This window comes from Coturnix japonica, chromosome 11, assembly GCF_054131305.1.
Source record: "Coturnix japonica strain WE chromosome 11, WE-NBRP24, whole genome shotgun sequence".
Classification (NCBI taxonomy): domain Eukaryota; kingdom Metazoa; phylum Chordata; class Aves; order Galliformes; family Phasianidae; genus Coturnix; species Coturnix japonica.
The window spans coordinates 8,471,119-8,496,684 of NC_140673.1; the positions used below are offsets into that span (position 1 = coordinate 8,471,119).

Consider the following 25,566-nt stretch of genomic DNA (forward strand, 5'->3'; position numbering starts at 1 on the left):
TAGTTGCTTAAGTGTTGCTGAAACTCAGTGTATTTTTGGTGTTTCGGAATTTAGCATGTCTTCCAAGTTTTTTTGCCCATATGTGAATGACTTCTCAATTTTCCAGTGTTTCATCTCAGCATTATAAATATAGTGTAATGAACAGAAGTCTTTGGGAAAGTACTTTTAGAGAGAAGGGGCAAAACTTCAATTCCAGACTCGAAGGGTCTGTTTTTTTTTTCCTCCTCCCAGTGGCCTATCTTTAGCTCTTAGCTCTATCTTTCAGCTCTTACCCAAAAACCAAAGGAGAAATGTCTTTCTAATCTCCAACAAGAAGCTTTTTTCCACTCCTACAAACATCCTAAACAGCTACATAAATGAGTTCCATTTAGTTACTTCAACATCAACACTTTTCATATTTAATAATTAAGGAACTCGCTGATTAACTTCCAATATCTGGATTCTAGAAATCACTACAGAGGAAGATAATAAATATTCTTGTTAATTTGCATAAAATAAATTATGTGCAAAGTGTGTGGTTTTTTCTTTTGTTTTGACTATCTCATAGGTTAAAAAAGTAAACTGCTCCATTAACCAAGGCCAGGAGGACATTTGTTAATAAAGCCTAATGAACAAATTCAAACTTAGGAAAAGCAGTAGCAGCTCCAGTGATGGATTCTGTTTCTTTAAGCCCTCTCTGCATTAACTCATAAAAAGTTCAAAACTTAATCAACACTGACAGATTGAAACGTGATTCATTATTTCACTATTATCAAGCAGTGAACAAAAAATATTTCATAACTTTTTCCACCTAAAAACTTACTCAAAAAATAAAGCTTATTATCTTGTTATTCATTAAATTTAAGAATTTCTGTGGCTCAGAATTTTACCTAACAATTATATGGATTGCTTCATCATAAGATTTCAAAATGATTTTTCCAAACATTACCCTAATACAGGAGCAAAAATCTAACCTGTATTTCCTTGGGATATTTTGGAAGGGGAAAAAAAAAATCACAAAAAAACCAAAAACCAATGTCTGAAGATATCCATCAATAGATATTTTTACACAGGACAATTTTAAATCAAGTTTCTTCTCATCAACTACACACTCAAGTTCTTAACAAGTGTTTTTTACTGTCATAGTTCAGCACAGTTTTTAGGTTTTGTTTATTCAGTGAGGCTATGCTATGGGTCCAAGTTTAGTAATTATACAAAAGAAACAGGAGTAGCTACTGGCCTCAATAAGAAAGGGGGAATAAATCAAAAAAACACTATGTGCTGCTCCTCAGGGATGCAACAGAGTAAGTGCATCCTGAATCCTTACTCAATGGAGAGTAAATAAGTGGTTATGTAGTAAACTACTCAAGTTCCCACTTTAAACGAAAAGACAAATATTTGAAAAGAGGAGTTATCAAACAAGCTGTCTTAAAGGAGTTGTAGCACAACTGCCTCCAGTCACTTAACCAGACATTGAATAATCAGAAGAAAAGCAAAGAGTGACTCCAGTATTGATAGTATAGGTCTCTGCACAACACACCAAGCCCCGTAAGTGACTTGCGTTCAGGTTGAGCAAGGGTGGTTAGTTAAATAATACAGCCCAACCTTTGTTGCATTTAAACAAGAAGTGGCGTAACTCCAATGAACATTCTGGGAGTTGAACATTTACTTGTCAGTGCTGTTGACATGGAAGGCTTGGAGAAAAGCCAGCGATTTTGCAACTACTGATCAAGCCAGTTAAAAGGTAAACAAGGAAAGTTGCTGTTTTCCTTTTAGATGCCAAAAAACTCATGCTTTTTATAAATTATCTCTAATGTGCTGTAGCAAGCAATTATTACATAAACAGCATGGACTGTGTTATTGGGCATGAACATTACTACATGAAACACATCCTAAACTTAAACCATTTGTACAGTTGCACTTCGTTTAACATTCATCATATACTTGAAAAAATAATTTCCCACCTACAATCATATGATTCTATGATTATAGGTAGCTTTTTTTTTTTTTTTTTTTTAATGGAATAACCTGAAAAATAACTGAAACATGCATAAATTAGCTGGAAGTTACTCTAAAAACACCTGGTTAATATTTTTGTAACCAATTTTTGCCCCGGTAAGGGACACTTTTAGCATTCCCTGGGAGGTGGAATGTAAAGAATAAAATTTTATGGTTTTGTACTTGAAATATTAAAATGATTTCAGGCCCTACAACATTTGGTAGAGCTTCATCTAACTAAAATATTCAATAGTCTATGAAGCAACAGATATTTGCATAAGAACACTTAATTCCGTACAACAGAATGTATTTGCTAAAATTCCAGTCTGGTAACAAAATTGGTTTCTTAATTCCGTAACTTTAAAGTACAAATAGGCCTACAACTATGCAGTATATTCTAGAGCAGAAGATTATAATCATTTGACCAATCTTAAGAACCTCTACAGAAACTGCAAGGACCACAGAACAACCTGTGCAATATAAATAAGAACAAAAATACAGACAACTTATCCCTGTATCTCCAACTTTTGTCTTACTGATGCTCACTTCAAAAGACTCACTCCTGATGTTTAAGTATGGTTATACAGCCTAAGAATTCGTCAGAACATCAGCAATGAAGGGGATGGAGGATTAGAAGTCACAAAAAATGAAGTGATAAAACTTAGGTAAAACATCTGAAAATATTTGAGCAGGCACAGAACAGTGCTTCAAGGGAAAGCACATTAAGTCAATCACAACAGAAGTAAGCGCAGAACTTCCATCAGCACATAGATTCAGAGCAATGTGGGCAGGAGCAGTAAGAAGAACAAGGACTAAATGGAGACATATTGTTCTATTTATGAATTGAACTGATTAAGTATCGTTTATCATTGCAACATCTGTAGTTTAATGAATTGGTCTTTGAAGCAGGACATTTGAAGAATTGGCATATGTTGGTGTATATGGTAAAGCATGACAATGCAGCAATTTGTCTTCAGGTTTTGTCAATGTTTCTCTCACAAGCGTATCATCTAAATCTGACACTTATTATATTTGTCATTCTGAAGGTTTCATCTATCTTCACATGTCTATCTCTTGCATTGTCAAAAACTGGCTTGGAACGAAACACAAACAGTTTTAATCCATTCAGAGATGACCTAAGCGTCATTTCAGAAAGCCTGAGCAAAAGCACCTGCTCAGAGTTCTAAGAAAAACAACCAAGGAAAATTCTCTGCAAATGCTTTTTTAGGAGCGCAACAGTATGTTGTCATTTTGTCAGAGTTTTTAATTCTGACCACCTCTTTTCCAATAAATACCTAGTAGTAAAAGGTCTAAAGAATGGAAATGAAAATTGTCTACAGCATGGAAAAACTTCTACTTACAAAGAGACAACAAAAAAATTAAGACTACTCAGTTCACAGAGGACACTAACAAAGAGGTCATGAAACATCAAGGTATCAAGAAGCAGTCACTGAAAACTTCCATCTGCACTTCTCACAAAAACCAAAAAGTTGCAAAATAATTAAAAAGGTAACAAGATCGAACATAACCAGGATAAGTTACCTATGAGGACCTCAGGAAAAATTTTACAGACCTCACTGTTACAAAGACTGTTAAACACAATTAGAAATTTGTTACTCATTGGCCGAAGTTGCTCGGTGTGTTGAGAGAGGATGCATTCTCAGCAAAAAAGGTAATACAATTTGTCTCTTATGTTCTTATTTGTTTACAGAGCAAGAGAAGGCGTTGCAAGAACTGCAATTTAAATTTTCTTTGCACGTAGCTTTTGTGGTTCTGAACTATTTTCAAAGGAGACTATAAAGAAGCATTGCATCCCATGAGCAGGCCAAAGATACACAGCTCTTCTGTACAGAAATCTAGAAGTCCTTACATAAACGTAAAACAAAATGGAAAGGGAAAAGTCTGCAGAAGGGACCCAAAATGGTATATCTTGATGTAAGCTGAGCACATAACAAAAACAGAATCTTAAAACAAAAAGTTGCTTCCAAGTTCTGAAAAACTTCATGTTGTATTAACTTGGAGGAAAAAAAGAAAAAAAAAAATCCTTTAAACAAAACCCATAGAAAAATTCTGCTGCTTTCAAGCTGTAAACTCAAATTGTATTATATTAATGAAGTGGTGTTTATTCTGTGTGTTTTTGTTTTTTTTTTTAAATCATTTTTGTATTTATGTTTTTTGTGGGGTTTCTCATTCTGGTTTAGTTGTTGTTTTTTTTTTAGTTCATTTGTTTTTTCTTTCATAGTTGGGATGGAGCAGGGGGGCACTGACATGGTTTTGTTTACTCCAAGCAAGCGTAGAGCATTACTTGGGTATACATGTAGGAAAACTGTCAGAAATCAGACCTTGTGGGACTTACAGTCATTCTTACTGATATACATCACACTGTACACACCCACAAATCTTTACAGAGAAATAGACAAGCTCCTGCCTTCTGGCATGTCAGCTATCCAATTAAAATAAAAACCTCAGAATAGAAGAAAAAATATGCAAGGGTGGACTATACTGAAGATGATAACTTTCTGGTGAAGAAAATTATCTTTGCTTTTCCTCTCTATTAATTTAAGTGTAATTGCTTTAAAATACCTGTTTATATTTCTTTTCCTCTAGAATAACCTTAGGAAGTTCTATGAAAATTCTGCACTTGAGAAAAATAAGAATTTGAATGAAAAATACTGTGGTTGCATGTATAGTTTTTGGACCTACGATAAATGATCTTTAAAAGCCAAGAATGGGACACAAGCACAGAAAATAACCAGTACAGGAAAGCAATTAATATAGTAAACTTCATAGGCTGCAGAAAAAGTTAGGCTCTGCTGTCCTAATTTACTTGCTAAAGGAGGAAGTAAATTAGGCAAATTAGCATACTGAATCAAAAGCCAAGCGGAAGCTGGAAAGTAATGCAAACGGGAAAAGAAAGAAGCAAGCTTATCCAACTTGGAAAGGAACAAAAAGCTAGATTCAAAATCTGGAAGAAGAAGCCTGTTGAAGGGCAGTAGATGAAGTCACACTGCAATTCAAGCAGTGGGAACTGCATTTTGCAGGGATTGTGATGGCAATGCTAAAACAAGAAAACCAAGCAAGAGAAGAGGTGGCATAGCTTACATGAGATATTTGAGACAAGAAACTTCACACAAACTATTATGAAGTAATCCCAGAAAAGAATGCACTAATTTTATAAAAGCAAGAAGGAAAATTTATCAGAAAGTGTCCCCAAAAAATACAGTTATACTTTCCAGAAGTAATGATGTGTTCTAGTGGCTTTTCTGTTTCAGACATTGTCAAGTATGATTCTATATAATTCTATGAAGTACCAGAAATCCAAATGTACAGATAGATGAGGAGAGCTCTAATTTCCATTTTGCCAACTCCAGTGCCACCAGATCATCACTATAAAGATTATGAGAACCTGGATATGGGGAAAGGTCAAAACCAGTTCTCCTATTACATATCTGGCTGAGGTGCACAGACTCACTGCCACTAAGTGAACAGGTACAGGGAAGGGAAGGCAGGCAAATATCGAGCACTAATATTTGGCATTAGCAGTGAAGGATGTCAGGGAAAATTACAAACAATGCTGAGCAGAATGGAGAGAGGTCAAATGTGAAGAGAGCAAATAAGAGTTGTTTGAGGGAGACTGAATGGTAGCTTAAGTAACAAGAGACCTCGAGGTCCTAAGGAGCAGAAGAACTGAATGAGCACAAAACATTGATAGCTAGGGAAGAAACCAATGAAACAGAGCAATTGATTAAAAGAAGACAAAAAATTGGTCCTTAGATGTGGGCAGCAGTGATCCATCAATCATCTTTTTGTGAATATTGAGTGGACAGAAACCATGGAAACCAAAGAAATGAAAGTGGAAGCTGAGGCAACACAGTTTCAGGAGCTGAGAGAAAAATATGACAATTGATGTAGGCATAAAGGAAGAACCATAAAGATGACAGATGATAAGTCACACAGTAGGTGTTACTTCTGAGCAGTCTACGATTAAAACCAGAGCAATTCCTTGCTGTATAGGACACGGACAAAGAAATTGGGTTTGACCTGTAACAGTTCTGTCTCATGCTTTTTAACATTTCAATTTAGTAAGAATAAAAACCCCCATGAATTCTAAATGCAATTCTAATTGTACTTATAAATGGTAGTTTCGAAAGTATGTATGTTACAATAAACACAAATTAGGAGTAAATTAAACCTTAATTATATCTAGCAAGTTTTATGTCCTAATTAAAATTGGTATTCTAACTATAAAAATGACTTACCACCTGAATTAGCTCTGCCACAATTGTCTAATCTTCCTAAACATTCTTTGTGTGCTCCAGCTCCACACTTAGAGCATAAATAGCCTTGATAAAATGTTCCCCTGTAAAATAAAATTAGGTAGTGATACATTAGAAGTGATAAATTTCATGCATAAAGAAATAAGAGACACAGCAGAAGGTAGAAGAAGTCATTTGCTGTTCTGCATAATGATAGTCCTTAAAGGCTCAAGAAATAGTGACAACCGACAGGCAGCTCATCAGCTTTTTGTCACTAGTAACCAATTTAAAAAAAAAAAAAAATCAAAACCAGATTTTTTCAGACTACTGGTAAAATAATCTTCATTTGTGTTTAGCCCAAAGCAACTCTGGAAAAGCGCACTTCAAATTTTACTGTTACCTGCATCATCTTACTCCACAGCTACTCCCAGTTTCCCTTCAATAGGAATTTGCCCAGACAACACAAAGAACAAATCCATTTTGAAAGACCTTCGAGTGTGAAAATATTAACCACTAAGAGTTTCATGGGTTATATTGCAAATCCTCTTGACTTAAAATTTGTTCATTTAAAAGAAATACATCTGCATTCACTTTGCTTAATAACCAGAGCTGCTAAGGAAAGAGTGGCTTTACACATTCTCCCACTCTCTTTAAGGAATTTGGAATCCAAATTTGAGTCAGAGGAAACATGCATTTTCAGTTTTGTGCATTTCTTTACTCTCAGGTATGATCCACTGTACAGCTAACAGTTTTTTGCAAGTGCTTCTGAGCAATGACATGCATTCATTTACCGATGTGTTTGCTTACTCTTCACCTTAGACTTGGCTGTCTCCACAATTATCTCAACAAGTTTGGAGTGATAACACATCCTAGTTTAATATGACATCCTCTGTTGCAAATTGGGTCTCATATATGGAACACAAGATTAGACAAGTATAATCTGTATGAAACATACAGCAACTGCTACTTACTACAGCAGTTACCAGACTGTGGTAATGAAATGTTTTGTGTGTGTTGTGTTGGTTTCTTTTAATTAAATTCAGAAGTGAATGATTTAAGTGTTAGAATACACAGACTTAGACAAATATTTTATATTTCAGTGCACTGGGTTCCATTTTTGGGCTTTTTCCCCTTATTGCTACACAGGAATGCAACACTGTATGATAAGAGTGTAGGATATAAAATTATCCCTCACAATACATGCTTACAAGATTTTATCTCCACATAAGAAAGATCGGGCACTAAGGTTCACATTTTATTTTGAGTATTTCCAAGTCATTCTGTTGAGCATTTCAAATGTTAAAATGGCAATGCCTTTTCATAAATTGTTTTGGTGTTTTATTATCCCATGCCCGGTATGCTCTCCATAATAAAATACCCAGGGACGTATCTATATATCATACAGTAGCACCTGGGGGTATGTAAAACACCCTGGAGCAAATTGGCATGCCTATGCAGAAGAATGCAGCGTCACACAGGCTGTGTCCTGAAAACAAGACAGTCGTTTCTCAGCAACGGCAGTTAGTACAGTAACAGAGACACAATGTCTCGACTATTCTCCTTCAAATTCAAAAACCAGGCGTGCCATCGCTAAGTTCAGGATGTCTGCAGCATCTTTCATAGTCACTTAGACCTTATTGCACTGAGCAAAATGTCTAAAAAAAATCTCAAACTCCAAGTCAATACAACTGTTCAGAAAAAAAAGTTGCTAGAGGAAAACATATTCATACGGAAAGAAGGAACATACCTGAGGTTATTGTATTCCTCAGTATTGTAAGTCTGTGCTTAACAAAAGTACTACACGTGTGTTAAACACTCTTCCTAGATAACTGTGGCTACATTTTTCTAAACATTAAAATGTTATATGAGCACCTGAAACAGCCAAGATTTACAGAGCTTTTGTAGCTCCATCTCACACTATGACGTTTACGTTCTATACATGTCTGTACCATTAGATGCTTCATAGTTACAAATACACAGGTAGCTTACTGAGAAGTCATAGGTGTTCGTGAGCAAGCATACATATATTTCACAGGAAAGGGAAAAAGGAATTTCTCAATTTGTGTTACCCTTAGAAATCCTCACTCATTAAACGATTAGCATTTCTTATTTAGCTTTCTAGCATCCATTGTCAATTTGTCTACATACTTCTACTTCAGCAGCGCCTTTGTGAGACAACCATTCTCTGTTTCACAAAGCAGTCTCCCCTTATCAAAAATTTATGAGCATCATCATCTTTTGCCTTTTTGAAAAAAAAACACATTTCATCTGTCCTCAGGACTGGTGGTCTACAGCAGTGGGACTCATGGCCCAGTACTGTTCATCAAAAAAGGCTCCCATACAATTCCTATATAACATAATGCTCATACCACAATTGTGACAAAGCAGCCTTCTGACAAATGGGGTATCCCCTTGATGTTTTAACTTTTCAACAACACACCTGACAGTATTTTGTAAATTAATTATAAAAATCTCACTAATACTGTGTGTGATGGACTTTATGGCTCGTCTGTCTTGAATATAAAACCAGCTAGCTATCTATTTCCATGTACTCCTTTGACTCAAATACTACCCCCGGGAGAAAAACAAAACAAAAACGCTTAGAAATCTTACCTAAGAAGCATTTGACAGACTTTGCAAGATGTCACACGACTGAAAGTATGCATTTTGAACTCATGAAAGCTTGTGTCCGCATAATCAGGCCGTATGTTTGACCTGAAATAAAAATCCATTTTTAACCAAGACAATTTAGATCATAAAGCATTACTCATGTCAAGAAATCTGAATCCACGAACAATTAGCTTTAATTACACTTCAATGATTTCCACTGAAGTGAACAAGATATATGGAATTTATCACACATTTTGAAATGAAGACTGAATTATTACATTAAGTTTACTTGATCCTTAAAACACCACCCACAAACTGTCTTAAATCTCACAATAACTAGTTAATAATTAGTACATATAGAAACAGTCTACTGCTTTTCATCCTCTCCATATAGAAACATCTTATGTAAAAAACACTCATTTCTACCTTCTCAAATATTTTGTTACACAGATACGTGGATCTTCAAAGAAGAGTAGCTCACAGTTTCAGAATCACCTGGTGCAAAAACCGTAACCAGCAAACTTGGGACAATCAGGCCACAAGAAGGCAGCAATGTAACTGATGACCGATTTTTCATCTCTTTCTTTAATTCCCAAGCTAAGAAAATGCAACTACCTAAAACAGAACGACTGAAATACTAGAGTGCATAGTGCTTCAGATAACATTAACTAAGACTAAACTAGACAAGAAGAATATAAGTTGTATGACTTAATGTACTGTTAAGTGTTATTTATCTCAGAATGTTTAAGACAGTTTAGATTTCTGGTACTTCTTACAAAAACAAAGACATTCATGATGCATAGGAGTTAAAATATTACAAAAAAACAAAAGAATGGAATAATCTACAATACTCAAATGAAAGACCATAAGCATTTCTGATGCACAATTATAAGCTGGAGATACTTATTAGGTCATTTTCATTTTTGTGTACAATAAATAACTTCTGTACTAAAACACAGACCAGCCACACACTAATGAAACAAACAGCAGTAAGCATGCAAGCAACAATCTCTCCAGGACTGAATGAAAAGGCTTATGAAAAAAACATTCAGGGAATATAAGTACCTAGTGTCAGAAAGGTCAGCCTTCTAATACGCCTGCTGAAAATCAATGTGCTGAAAATAAAACTGTATTCAAAAAGAGAATGGGATTTTGCTTTTATGCTTGAGAATAGCCTTTCAATCAGTACTATTTTAACTAGCTCACTAGAGTGTCTTTTGGCTATACAAGATGTCAATATCACACCATCTACTAAAAAAGCATGGATATTACTCATTCAGAGAATAAAGATATAGGTGCCCAGATAAATTTATCTCCAGAATTAAATAACTTCTTGAACCAGAGAAACAATAAATTGTTCTGGAGTTCTTAATTGAGTAAAGCAAGGACAGTATACAATAATACATTCAAGGTATTTGCAAAGGGACTACTAAAACCTCTTAGGCTGCACAATTAACTACAGACAATGCTAAAAGCTCTCTAGAATTAGTCATAGTAATCACAGTCCCAACAAAAGCAGCTTATTATTTACTATTTGGTCCCAACCAGTAGAGCTTGCAGAACTGTGTCACAGGCACACACCAAACGTGTAGAGACTCATCGCAGTTGAAGCATATCAAATTAATGCTAATCACCAAATTTTAAGTACAAACCAAAGAAAAAGCTGCATGCATTTCTGACACAGGGTTCTTCTATTTCTAATTGAGTTTCCTTATATTTTATAAAGCCAGTTAGTTTTACTTTGCAGTGCTTCATAGAAAAATTCATTTAATGGGAAAAAAGCATAGCTCTAAAGCACCTAAGCACAAAGTTGGCCACTCACAGAGGAGCTGCCACAGGACCTTCCACCTTCTGTCCACAAACTAACTTGATTTTTTCCACTTGCAGACTTAGCTAATCAAATTACCTGTGTCCTAAACAAGTCAGAAGGCTTATTGAGTTGAAAACCCTACATCAGCTTTCTCTTGTCTGTTATTAACTACAGGAGTACTTATATTGGTTCCAAATCCTTCCCAGGTCTTAACAATTGCAAAAACATACAATAAAGAATGAATTTCTGAGTTCTATAAACCCCACCAGGTTATAGTTGAGTGATTCTACTCCACAGATTGCACCAATAAATTCTCCATCTGCACAGCTGTTCTTTCTTCACCACTTATAAACCTTTCCCTATTCACTGCCACACCTCATGCACTTCCTTGCTAGCTAAAGCCAAACTAGCACAAGGATAGTTTGAAACTTCCACCACCCAAAACATACTGCTCTCTCTCCCTTCGCCTATCCCCCTCGGTGCCATATTACTCAGAACTCAAACAACTAATGCTCACATCACACATTTATAAGCGTGGAAGGGACTGCAGCCGCATTGTAGAGGATCCTGTGCAGGAAACAGCAGGAGTTAATATACCCAATTATACCCAATCTCTATTCTTGTGCACTTAGATACTTCCAAATAGTTGCTTCAAAATGAACCATGCTATTACAGTCACTAAGAGCAACATTCCTGCTTCCTGTACCTTCCTTTCTGTTTTAGTAATCATTGACACTGTTTCTGAACTGAAATGAATGTGCATCAGGAAAATACATTTTCAAATTCCAAGTCTGCTGCATTTCAAAACTATGTATATGCACCACCTACTCAGATTCTGTTTATAAAGAAGTAATTTAATTAAAACATTACTATTTAGATGTATTATTGGTTGATTCATTTTTAAAAAGAATGCATTTCCTCACCCCTCAAAAACACTTGCACATCCATAAAAGTAAAGTTTCCAATTGTCAGCATCCTGGCTAAGCCAATATGAAAGAACAGTGCAAAAACCAAAATTAGCGTTCATTCTGAAGGTGGAATAATATAATCTCCACATAGAGAATTAATTAATGGCAATTGTAAAGATAAAGCTGCAATAAAAAAAACTTATGCATATTATCCACTGTAAATGTGGAGGTGGAATACGGAAAGCTTTGTATAAAATAATTTATTTCAGAGCTAACTGTGCGACAGCTTCACATTCTACCATCTGATCAGACATGCTGCATTATGGCAAATCCAGTTCTGTAGTCACATGCCACCTGATGTCTTACACACCACATCAGACAAGTATGAGATGATAGAAGATCATGCACTGTAGCAGAATATATCAAGTTACAAATCTACTAACATCAAGTCAGAAACTTAAAAGAATCTGGGAGTCTGATACTTCCATATATTACCTTCTGGCATTTAAAAAAAATGTGGCATCTAATGCTTGCTCTGTGATAACAAAAGTTTCAAACTAGAGAGTAAGAACTCATCTGTATTTGCCTATGCCCTGATTCCACACATGAGAATTTCTTTACCCCATAAACCTTTCACATTGAACAGCATACACTATTTTGGGATTTTTTGAACATAGTCAATAAGGCTGGTAACTTCAGAAAAAGAACAGTAGTCAGCACACAACTTTTCATAGTCACCTCCAACCAAATGGGAGCACCTGTATTTACAGTGCTGAAGCCCTCCACTGACTCTATGAGAACATATCATAACTACAATGATGACACAGTTCAAAATGAATCTCATTTTTAAATATACTTTTCCTTTTCCCTTCCCAACAGGTAGGTTCATTCCAAAACAAAAGAAAAATTGACATTAAGCTAATATTAATTTTAAGCTCAATACTAAGAATATTGTCTTCTTCAGGAGTATTTCTTGCCAGGAAAAAAAAAAACAAAAAAAACAAAAAAAACAAAATAGGAACCCACGCACAACTGTTACAAAAACTCAAACATATGCTTAAAACAATTTCTGCTACTAGCATTAGGAAAATCTAATTTAGGACTTAAACTGGGCTCTATTTCCATCAGGCAGAGTGGGACGGAGTCTCCATTCCAGATATCTCAGAGTTTCCTCAGCCCTTCCTCCACAGCCCACATCATCAGGTGCCACAGGCTCATCACAAATGAAACCTTTTATCCACCTCTGCTTTCCAGCAACATTGCTAAGTGGCTGGAGCAAGAAATCACTGCTGTATCAGGAATACTTTTTCTAGCGTAAATAACGATAGAGAACACGCTCATCATTTCCTTGCATTTCCATCTTACAAGCAGTGTGTGGGGAGTCAAAAGTAGTTTCCCTTTTTGTCTTCCACTTTTTCCCCAGGCTGTTTTAACTCCTACGCTCTAGCAGGGACAAAATGTCAGAATACAGAAACAGTGAATGTGTAATTAAGAAAAATTTTGCCAATTCTCTCCTCAATTCAGCAGCAGAATTTTTGTAAGAGATAACCACGAGTGCCCTCTCCCACACAACGCTGGACCTCCATTACCAGATTTGCTCCAGTCACTAGTGCAACATCCTTGGGCTGCCCCTGAGCTTTTTTAGTAAAGCTTTCTCTTTCCAAGTTGCTTAAAGAATATTAGTCCCTCTGGGACCAATTCTCTGCTACACCACCAGCCCAAATGCTTGTCTTGCTAGTCTCCTTCGTCATTTGGACACTCCGTTCTCATCCTTGCATAAGCCATCAGAATGACCATTCAAGGAACAGAATGACCATCTGCTTCATTCAGCCCTGCATCTCAGAACACAACTTTTGTCTGAAAAGTCTGCAGAGTCCAGTGCAAAACAGAATTACCCAAATATCTTAAGCAACTGCCCTTGACATTCAAGCACTCCATTTTCACCCATGAAATCTTCTTTTGAAAGAAAGATACCTCTCCAAATTTGCCGTGCTGCCTACTTCTATTAACATACCTGTCAGAAAACTAAATTGACACATAGGCCACCCTGTCTTCAGCCATCCACAGTCTTCCTCAGCCTTTTTCAACTAGGAATAATTTACCTATGTTAACTGCATAACTGGCCACTCTAATGTTATAGACAGTCCAAAGCTATCTTGTGAGATGGACAGACATCTACATGCTTCTTTTCATGCCTACAAAGGAATAAATTCTCTTTGTTATCTAACCTGAAAACACCAACATACTGTGCTTGTGAATAAAATGCAGCAGTTTAAATCATATTTTTATGACTTTCTTACAGCAGTTGTAATAACAGCTCAAAAACCTGAAGTACATCGTAAACTTCAGGACATAAGCATGTCACCAAAAAAAAAAAAAAAAGACTAATACTGAAGTCCAAATAAAGCAATGAACCTTGGCAATCTTGAAATGTCTGACTAGGTAAGCTCTACACTTCAATTTTCAAAACTGAATTTCATTATTTGAACATTATCTTTTGGGGAAACATTAAGAATACAAGCAGTATATAACAGGCATTTGGCTACCATATAGCAGCTATTTGATTTTTATCAGCATTCTAAAGTTTGTTTCAGCAAGAGCTATATAAAATATCTTTCACAACAGGAGGTCAGGCTAAATAAACCGTAATTCCTTCAGGGGACTAAGCACAAATATGCTTTCTTTTACCATCAATTTAAGTCTTATGAAATAAAATACTCCAAGAAAAATACTAAAATCTCAGCTCAAACACATCTCTCTCTCCAAAATGAAATATGAAATGATTAAATATGCAATTGATATCTATATATGTCCCAAGCAATCAAATAAAGAAAAAGCTAGAATTGTTTACTGTAGCTTTTCACATCTTCCCCATGTGGAAAATAGACATATGGACATCACATACTTCATTTCCAGAAAAGCCTTATTTGTCAAGAGAAACAACGAAGAATCCTTGCTTCACAAATTCTAATACTGACTGCATCTCCCCTTGGATGTTCTTCTTCTTTTGGAGATCCTTAAAAGATTTTTACTGACTTTAAAACTGTTGTCTGAAATATATTTTGAATGGACATATTACTGAAAGCCTGCTGGCTCCCGGCTCCTGGCTCCCAACAAGCAAAAATATTGAGAAGGAATATTATTATTATTATTATGTTGATTAAATCCTTACAGAAGTAAGAAACTAATGGAACACAAATAACATGAACACTGCTGGAGAAAAAAAAAAAAAGAAGCAAACAAAAGAGAAAAAGTGATATCGTGAATCACAAAGAGTAGAAGCCACTGTAGCATTTGGGAGTCTTTGGCCTCAGTTACAGGTATTGAGCTCTTTGCACAGTATTTGGGACAAGCAGCCCCGCCAGCTGCAGACACAGCAGGTTTCATACTGTGGTTTCATAATTTGCAGGGGCAGGGAGTTAAAGGAAGAGGACTAGGAACACTACGTATGGAAAAGAATCTCCTCTTTTATTCCAAACCTAGTTAGAATTGACAGGTACCCCTTAACACTACCAGTTGGAAACGGCAGTTTAAAAAGTCTCCCTGCATGGTCCACTACCATTTTCCTCTAGTGATTGGCTCTTCCATTTCTCCCATTGCATTTTGAGGGGCATTTCTTTTAATTGCTTCTTCGGTAGCTTTTCAGCACTAGATAAACTTCAGCAATTAGGACCTGCACAGACCCCCTCCCTGTTCTCTCTCTGGGTCAAGCCCACTGAGGTGTTGCTTATACCCATTACAAACATTTCAAATTAGTGTTGAAAAATTGCTTCTCTGGAGTACTTAATTAACAACTCAACTTCTCCCTCCCAGTCTCCAAGTAATTTTAATCTAAATTTATCTATCCTATTTGGAAAGAAAATAATGTACTGGAGAAAAAATTAATGAGAGAGATTTCATATTCCTCAGATTTTTCTACATCAGTTTTCCACCAAGTGAGGAATATATAAGCTTCACTACATGAATCACATCACAAAAAAAGGAAGAAACAAATATATCATACTCACACTAATGCAAACATGACCCTTAGCAAATTAATGCACAGCAAGCTCCTTTCAAAAGTGAATTAGCAACAGAACAAGACAAGGTATCAACAAGAGCAGGTGCTGACCTAGACACCGTTAAGTAGATAATATCTTCTGTTACAAAATGCAGAAAAATCACAGGCACTGTAAACACAGCCTGAATTGAGCCATTATTACCAGCGGGGGGGGGGGGGGGAACAAAAAAAAAAACAGTAAACCTCATAGGTATTGTTAAAGTTCAGATATAAACTTCCAGTTGGCCATAACTCTGTAGGACTGTCAACTTGAATAGAAGAGGAATCATCTCCTCCTGCATGTTTCTGCCTGACCTGAAAAGCTGCAGGTATGCAGCTATGGGTGCTCCAGGGCTGGGAGCGGGCTGACCTGTAAAGTCACAGGTTCTGGGGTTAACAATATTTACTCTTCCCCAAAAAATATGATACATCTGGTGCAGGCAAGGAAGAGGGATAGGGAGGAGCATTGGGTTGTTTTTGTTTTAAGGAGAAATAGGTCAGGTTTTGAAGCTACTTTTCTCACATCAATTATTTGAAGAAATGCGATCCTGTCAGAAATTAGGCAGCATTTGTATGCAGATCTTTGCAAAACAGCACCTAATTTGAAAAGTGTTATTATATCTGAAAATGAGTAAGCCATTCTATTTAATTAAAACCCACCTCTGAATAATCATAACAGAAATGCAAGTGCATGAAATATCAGATAAGGAGTCTGTATTTTTAAGTATCAAAAGAAGAAATACTACAGGGAGCTGAAATAAGTCTTCATACCTTGAACGCTCCTCAACATCCAACCCTGAGCTAGACCTTTGCATTTTAGAGCTGTTATTATTCTGCCCTCCATGTTATGCTTATAAGAATTCAAAATACTCCATACAGAACTATTCAGAATCATGGACACTCTGAGAGCACACTGCTAAAGTAAGTTTTACTATGTACGTGACATGAAATCTGATCCTGTATTCATCCAACATTAAGGAAAAAGGTACAAAGTAACATCCACAGGCATTAGAAACCTGCATTTTTTCTTACCATTTTACTAGCATAGATCACCACAGAAAACATACCAAACGTTAATCTGCCATAAGTATTTTAAGTAAATAATATCTGCTGGCAATTACTGACAAAAGGACAATTTTAAGTTCAGTTTCCCTTTTAGAAGTGTAGGTGACCAAAATCCAAACTTTTAAGCACCTTACCACTACCATACATAGTATATACAAACATAAGAAAAAGCTTCCAGCCACACCTGGAATTGCATGTAAAGTTGGACCTCACTCCCTGCTTTGACTCACAATAGACCTCCCTCAGAATCACACTGTCTATGAACAGCAGAACTGCTTTTTTTTTCCCTCATGTTAAACTTTCACCATTCCAGCTGATCACTTCACACAAAAATGCCAACCAACAGCAAGGTAACTGTGTAATAAGATAAAGTTAGAGCAAAGGGCATGAATACAAATAAACAATTATTTCGCCATCTTGACAATATTACAATTCTACTAATTCACTGGAAAATATGAAAAGAAATCATTAAGGGGTGTTCTCACTAGATATAGACAACGTATTTCACAAGGTGTGGTTTTCAGCTCCCTTCCCACTTTCTTTCCTCAAAAAGCAACACCGATTACTTACAGTTAATTCATTGTCTCTGTTCCCACTAGGCTGTTTTATTTCAGAACTATCTTTGAAGATGCTATTTACTGAATTAATCAATCAATCCTCCATATGTTAATACTCAGATACTTTGGTTCGTTACATCACACTCTATATTATTAACTATATCACAAGTAAATTGTCTGTTTGATCAAGAACATACAACTTCTAAGACTTCCCTAGGAAATTTGCTTATTTGATCATATGACGAGTGGCTTTCTTTAGATCAAACAATTTACAGTTTTAACTTTTTTGGTAACGTAATGCATTCTTTTAAACAAGATGATGTCTCTCCCTTATCTTACTTTCAACTCACTTCCTTGAGAAGTACAAGAGGCAGACCGCTTTGAGGGAATCTGTTTCTGTATAATAGCTATAAACAATGTTACCTAACAAGAACAAATACGAGTCACACTTCAGTACTGGTAAATCAATACTATCAGTACCTTGTATACCTTAAATGTTACCTGGCTGAGTCTTATAAATAAGAGCTTTACTTAAGTTTGGATTTTAAGTCTTAATTGCCCACCATGATAAACATTTAAAGTTTCATATTCAGTAAAGCATTAATCTATGATAAGTGTCTCTGTTTTGGAGTTGAAATTGTACAAGTGTGAACTAGATAGGAACGTAAAGCTTCAAATTGCTGTGCAAACACCTAAATCTGCAAAGACAGACAAAAGGGTAACAGGGAGTTTGCAGGGACATCTGATCAGATCTGAACAGGGACAAGGACATCTGATCACGCAGTGAAATATCAAGGACAAACAGATAACCAACATTATATGTTTAGAGACTAGAAAAAATGCTTAGGATATTATACAAAAAACTATTTATGTGGCAGGACTCAATTTGCAAGACGTGCCATCACTAACAACTTACTTCATGCTGATAGAATTTTTAGAAAGGCTTACTAATTTTCATAGTAGTGCTCCTCACATGTAATAAGGTAAGCTGTGAAAATGTAAGGACAGCAACATCTTTCATGTTTGTGAACCGAAAGATACAGTATCTAAATGGATTTATTTATAATTGTTTACATGCTGTTTTGAAAAACTGTTTTGTTTTCACATTCCGTGCTATTCTTTCACTGTGCTCTTAACCACCTACAAATTCTTCACACTGTTTTTGCTGTGCCTGGAATAATCTAAAGAAATAACATAGTTATAGAGTGAATGGTTGCCTGTAACCCTGAAAGACATTTGATCGCAAACAACTGGAATCTTAGCAAAGCACAAGCAGCCATGAACTTGGTATTCATTTGTGTGGTACTGAATTATTCATACTGATGGAGAAGCCCTGGCAGACATTTGTTTATTGCTTTGGTAACCTACTATGTGAAGTTGGTGTAAGTGAAACACCTTTTGAGGCTATTTGAAAAATGCAGCAGATATCTAAGGCTTTTAAAGTGCTCTGATAAGAAAGCTTTAATTTAATGTGTCAGTGTTCAATATGTCAGAGCTCAAATATTCTCTCAGAAGGAGCCTTAATGCATATGCATTATTAATACTCTATCTGAGGGAACAGATCTATTTAAGCTGAATCTGACCAATGTCATTAGTCACAGAGTGCAAATTTGGAAATAGGTAAGAGAATAATTTTCACATAGCCTGTGTCACATACCAGTTTTCTATGAAATCCAGAAAACCAATGAGCTATCTACAATTTATGTAGCTTGTTTAATCTAAAACGTTACGTACGCACACCTATCAGGCTTGCGAATCAATGAATCTCAAGACTATTTCCCTTCAATCAGATGATGTGTTCCATTTCCCTTGAGTTGAACAGCACGAATTGACATCTAATTGAAATCATTTTTCAGAAATATATTAGCTGTATCTGAGCTACTGTGCAAATTCCTCAGCTGCCTAAAAACTTAATACGGAGGAGACAAAATAAAAATAATAAATAACAAAATAAGTCCTGTTTTTAAGGATTTTTTTTTTTTAACAAAATCTCCTCTACTTGGATATAGGACTGAAAAAGAAATATGTCAGATTCATTAGCTCCACAGAATTCATCTGTACCCTAATCACCACAATAATCATGGGTTTCTTGCTGATGTTTCAGGCATGATGTTAATATTGCGATTTCAGTAAAAATGTCAAAGCATACACAGCAATCATTTTACCTCTGAGGGTGACATTTTAACAAGGTACATTAAAAAAGGCCAGTCTCTGTTGGCAAGATGTTTTCATGCACTTTTTAGTTTGTGAAAAAGAGATGTTGAGTAAAGACTAATTAAAAGGACATTGTTGGTTGAGGTTTTGCAATATTTATCCCATGCATTTTGAAATCCAGCAATACTAAACTCAAGTAGAGGCCCTGAGCTAATTAAGTCTGACTCTGCACAGCATACTGAAATAGACAAACTTCACACACTCCTTCCAGCTTCAGTTCTTCTTTGGTTTCATTTTTAAGTGCATTTCTGCACAACACAACATTTTCCTATCTAGTTTGACACTGGCAATTTTTAGAGTAAACTACAAAGCACAATGAGAAAAAAAAATTATATGAGTGAACTGGACATCACTCAGGACAAATCAGCATAACATATGGCGTTCTATATTACATTAATGGATTTAGATACTAAGTCAATGTGAAAACGTAATATGTGGCCTTTCAAGGAAAAGGACTCGAATGCCATTGTGAGGACTACCTCATTCAACTGGCTCGATGCTCTATCACAATTAACAAACATTAAACTAAGCACAAATTAACATTTGGTGGATGGAAGTAGAAGTTCAGTGTCCACATGAGACGCGTAATAGTAACTGACATCTTTCCCCTAATTATTTATTCTTTCATCTTATAATGAAAGAAAAAAAATTAAACATTACAGCAATGATGATAATAGCAGTTGCCACATAAGACATTAAGCCTGATAATTAGCCAAGTGAGTAGTTCTAAAGACCAAGTAATACAGCTGAGGTATATACACTCAAATTAGAGGAAGACTTTCAGCATGCAACAATTTCTTACAATAAAGAGCTGCTAGCACAAAATTGGTTGACAAAAGATGTTATTCTGTGGTTTGGGGGGCTTTTATTTTTTTTTATAAGCAAACATTAAAAAAAAAAAAAATCTGTTTGAGAACTTTTTAGAAAAAAGGAATATTTACCAGTACTGCTGTGTTTTGTGTAATTTGTAGGTATGAAACATTTCTTCTGATTGCTCTTGTTCTTTTTTTCCACAAAGGAGGAAAAAAAAAAAAAAGACTAGATGGGACATTTTACTGGAAAAATGTATCAAAATTGTCTTGCACTTGCAACCAGTTTTTGAGGTTTTAATAGTTAGCAAGCAGCAAATAAGCCATGCACAATCACATAGCTGACAAACTCTCACTTAATACAAGTCTCTAGTGTGGCTGAGTAATTTGGTGCAGTAATTTGGCTGTACATTTCTATTAATATTATCTTGGGTATGAAATGACTCTATGCTTAAACCAATGCTATTCGACACACTAGATTAAACAAGTGCTCCACATCTAGTGAAGTCTTTGCAGTACTATCTTTAAAAAGGTGCTAATTTACTCATACAGCTATAAGCTCATCTATTATTATTAACAGAGTTCCAAGAACAAAGTAGCAACTGCCCAAATCAACCACTACTGCTATTAAGTAGTGCTTCTGAGGCAATAAGCCATAACCGTCTCACTGTGCACCAGAACCTCCACTCACACCAATGAGAGGGAACAGGCACACCAAGACCAAACTAAAGCAAGTACAATATGTGGGTTCCTGCTAAAACATATTCCAACTGTGTGGGAAAAACTTCTTGAACTCAGAATCCAACCAAAGTTGCAACTTCGACAGTTTGACTGCAATGGTGATGGTGCTGCCTCAATGTCCTGCTTCATTTTACTTTCTAGAAGAAAAAAACAAAGCTCCCAGCAAACCAGATCTTTTCAGATTGTACAAAATACACTAAAATAAGAAAAAAAAACAAAAATAAAAGTAGAACAGTGCAGACTCTGCTTCAGCTTCAGAAATAACTGTGAAAAGATGAGCAGTTTCACAAGAACAGTAACCAGTTGTTCCCAGTCTCCCTTGTGACAAAACAACTCGGACAATAGACTACAATAACAACAGAGCAAGCCAAGAAGTAGAATATTTTTTATCATTTGTTAAGGTAGTTACAAAGTTAACTAGTATGAAAAGTAGCACTCCAAAAACTGCACTCAGATTTCTAAGATTTGCCATATCAATTGTGCCAAATGTATTCTGCCCTTCAAGCTTAAACTAAGCGCCGTATGCAGTCCTGTGTTCTCCTCTATTTCATACTTCATCAATAACAGAAGCTTTCCATATCCAGAGACAAATTCTCCTCTCAGTTACACCAGAGCAGCAAAAGAATTATTCAGCCAATTTCATTGGATTTAGTTCTTCTCTATGATGAAAAGATATTAACAGCATCTTTCTTGAAATGCATTTACAGGTTCGGGAATCAAAGTAAGGTATCTTTACACTAAGTGCCTTTTCAGCAATAACTATTATCACTGTTGCTCATTGACCAATATAAACATCTAACCCACAAAAGCAGAAATGCAGCCTAACATAGTCATGACAATGGTGGGGTGGGGAAATTCGTAATTTACAAATTCTAAGAAATATCCTAATCTGTTCTTGTGTTACATTCTTAGATGAAGACTTGCAGACACCTGATTTCATACAGAACACTATCAAGAAGGCAACAAAACTGCAGTGAAATTTCTGTCTGGAATGATAAACATCATCATTCCTGATAATCCAGCAAGCATCAAGCATCTAATCCAGCCCTTCTTAACTGTGCCATTTTTGCAGACTCTGTAAAGTTTAGAAATAACAAGAAGCACTTTGCACAAAAAAGTAGTAATTATCATTGTGTATGATGAATAACTGCATACTTTTAATCATGGCTACTCTTCAGAACAGAATGACACTACCAGAGCATGCAACCTACTCCATCAGCAAGAAAATCCCCAAAAACAACTCAAATCAACCATCCAGTTGATCAGAACTTGGCTTCATTTATTCCCAAACTCTTGTACCTTAGCACTTACTAGAATATCATTATTGCTATACACTGAGGTATGTTTTGAGAGAGCTGCTGTGGGAAATATGCTGTAAGGTCAAACCCCTATAACAGACTAGATGAAAGTAGAAGAGCTTCATAAAGTACAAAAGTTCCACATTTAAAACTCAGTGGTTAGAAAACAGCAAAGAAAAAGCATTGGCTGATGCAAATCATACCACTATATCATGTTACATGTTAGTCCTGGCCTGTAGTAACTCCTCCAGTTACCATGCTTCTGCATTTCAATCTTTAATCACACGGGAAAAGGCTAACCCAGAGGCATGGGCTTACAAGGAGGGATGATCGTCTGTGCAAGACAAGGCTGGCACCACCATGCTCACTGAGAAACCTCAGTATCACTAGTGGAATGAGTACCACAATAACCTGTCAGCCCCGCAGGCCCCAGTCTCTCTGCTCACAAGGCAACTGGCAGCAGCAGCCCTTCCTGCAAAGGCTTGTCTAGGGGCATCACTGAGAGGAGGTGAGTGAGGCTGAGGGGCTAGACCCAGCCCAGCATTAACTGGGAGCCTCAAAGGAGCTGCACATGCATACACAAGAGATGGGAATGTCCTCAAGCACTAAAGACCAGAGGGAGGGAAAAAAAAAAAGAGAGAGAGAGGGCAAGAAAACATGCCTGCACAGAAATGAAAAGATATTTGAGAATAAATGAGGAGATGCTCCTGGGAGATAAAAATAAAATAAAAGAAAAAAGAAAAAAGAATAGTCTTCGTGATTTTAACATTTCTGTTCTTGGTTTTCTGGATTTTTTGCACACAAGTATGAGCCAGGAAGTCTGAAAACCAGTCAAAAGTTGCAGAGCTAATGCTGAAGCATCTGACTTCCTCGTGATTTCCATGCAAGTTACATTTTATGTTTATCTAATTATCAATAACGACAAAGCATCAGGGAGAGCACATGGACAGAAAGATAGGAAAAGGTGATGTATGCAGCTTTCTGCGTACTTAAAGTCTCTTCCCATTTCCCACTACAATATCAGTAAATTTTTGCCAAAATATGTCATCTCTGTCTTTGCTAAAATGAGTAAGATTTTTATGGTTAGAGGGCTTCATTTTATCTGTCTAGCTCTGGCTGTCTTCCCTTTTATTTTCATTTAAATCATTAACAGTCATCAGACTGAGGTTTTGAAGAAATATATATAGCTTTTAAGCAAGTTTCAGTCATATCAGCTCATAACAGCCTTTTTCTCCACTTTGCCAACTTTTGCAATCATATCCAAAAAAAACCCTTATTTATCCTACCTCTTTATTTTCACAGGGACAACCTCTCTCTCCCCTGCACTTTGTTGTTTATCTTTTTAATAAAGCAATACTTTGTCATCTGATTCCCTTGTTCACATCTTTTACATTCAGTAAGAATAATCTGAGGTGCCAATAATCACAGTTGTCTTTCCAACAAGAAACAGAAATGGAAATAAAGCTCACGCTGCATAACACTAACGTTACCTGCAATGCTGCATTTCAACAACTTTGAGAAGTCGAAAGCAGTCTGCTTCTTTTAGTTCAAAATATACAGAGGAAATCGGGCTTTTGAAATGAGATGTAGCAAGTTGAGCAACTTATTCCATATACTAAAGATTAGATTAGTTAAAAACTACCTAGAAAAATGCCAGAATCCCCTCGTATCAAGTCTTCAGCATCGTCTTTCAAACATAATACAACTACTCAAAATTAAATGGGAGGGGAAAAAGTTATCAGAACAGTATATATTTGTCACTAAAACAATTAATACTACTCCCAGTTGCTTAAGACAGCATTACCAAAATAGTCTTAGCAGCAAATTTGGCAATATATAGTGTAGAGTGCCCTCTTTCTTTTTCAAGAGAAGTTTCAGGGAAATACTCCATTAATGAAGATGTGTCAGCACTATTGTTTTTCAGAAGGTCAAACAAAACAGATAACTAGGCTGTATTAAAAAATAAAATGTAAGCAGTGTAACTTAAATTAAGAATCATTCCTACGCTTGAGTAATATGACTTTATTTAACACAAATACTTACAGAGCCATCTGAAATTGTTCAAGCCACTTTTTCTTCAAATCTTTAGTTTTGCAATAAACTTCTAAACCATTTTGACCTTGGATATGAATGAGGTAGAAGCCATAAGACCACTGCAGAAAAAGATCAGCAACACACCAAGTTATGGAGAACAAATTTTAAAAAAATAAGAAAAAACATCCCTATATTCCTTAATAAAAACCCTCATCCCTGAAACACCAAGAGCATGCTATTCTGTTGAAATGAGAATAGCTCACTTAAATGTCTTAACCACATCAGAATAAACTAAGTTGAAATCTCTAAATATTCATCTCGGTTTGGGGATAATATATAAAACTTTGTAAATAAATTGTATATGCACATTCTAAATTCCTGCAAAAAAGTTTCTAACTGCTGTCAAATCTATTTATCTTCTACATGAACATTATTAATAAGCATTTACCTTTTTATTTTCTTTATCAGTAGTGGGGTTATTTGTAATTTTGTATTTCTGAAGATCTATTATTTCCTTCATTTCATAATTATCACCTCTCCGTTTGCAAACAATTACAGCCAGATCAAACAAGAAGATATGCCTACAAAAATACAACATGAACAAAGTTAAAAACATTCCAGATAGCCAGCACACCAAGTCTCATCTTATAAACCTTAGCCTGTGGCTCCTAAAAGCTTGAACAACTTAACTATTGAATATCAAAACAAGAAACACTGAAAGTAATTGCGCTAGAGATGTAGATTATCTTATATGATAATGCAATAGCTTATTTCCCAAAAATTACTTCTTCGCAAATTCACTTTCTAAATAGTGATGGTCTCTACAAATGCACAGTGAAATTGAAGTGCTCTCAAGAGTCACTGATCTGACCTCAAATATGCAAAGAGAAAGTTACTTCACATGCATTTTAATAGCAAACACCAGAAGTCACGACATCACCTGTCTTGCCTTGCACGTTTGTCTAACGTAGTTATCCTTATCTCCCCATCACCTTGAGGTCTTCCATACTGTAAGAGGGAATGATTCTGAAACAGAAATAATACACTTGATTCAGTACAGCAAAAGTGGTAAGATAACACACTCAAATGTTACACCACTCACTCCTTTTACCCCAAAAAAGGGCTGTTCAGGTCATTGTCATTTGAACCAAATACAAGGACTGCTCCAAAATTAATGCCTCTTATTTTATTATGTTGGTTCCTCACATCAGAGGCAGATGTCAGAGGTTAAACCTTCCCACCAGTAGA

General features: G+C 35.9%; 1 protein-coding gene across 8 annotated transcripts in view; it reads right to left on the minus strand.

The window, feature by feature from the left end:
• The window catches only part of VAV3 (vav guanine nucleotide exchange factor 3), a 162,445-nt gene that overhangs the window by 49,616 nt on the left and 87,263 nt on the right, over nucleotides 1–25,566 (minus strand). For 6 of the 8 annotated variants that reach the window (XR_014932605.1, XM_085511036.1, XM_085511035.1 and 3 more), the window contains 5 exons: nucleotides 25,259–25,344; nucleotides 24,767–24,899; nucleotides 24,328–24,437; nucleotides 8,847–8,948; nucleotides 6,237–6,337 (listed from right to left, as the gene is read on the minus strand). Coding sequence is in view for 6 of the 8 variants with exons in the window: in XM_085511036.1 (XP_085367162.1) it covers nucleotides 6,237–6,337; nucleotides 8,847–8,948; nucleotides 24,328–24,437; nucleotides 24,767–24,899; nucleotides 25,259–25,344 (532 nt within the window). In the remaining 2 variants the exon portion in view is untranslated. The remainder of the gene's footprint in view (nucleotides 1–6,236; nucleotides 6,338–8,846; nucleotides 8,949–24,327; nucleotides 24,438–24,766; nucleotides 24,900–25,258; nucleotides 25,345–25,566) is intronic. The other 2 variants (XR_014932606.1, XM_085511033.1) reach the window with 1 other exon arrangement.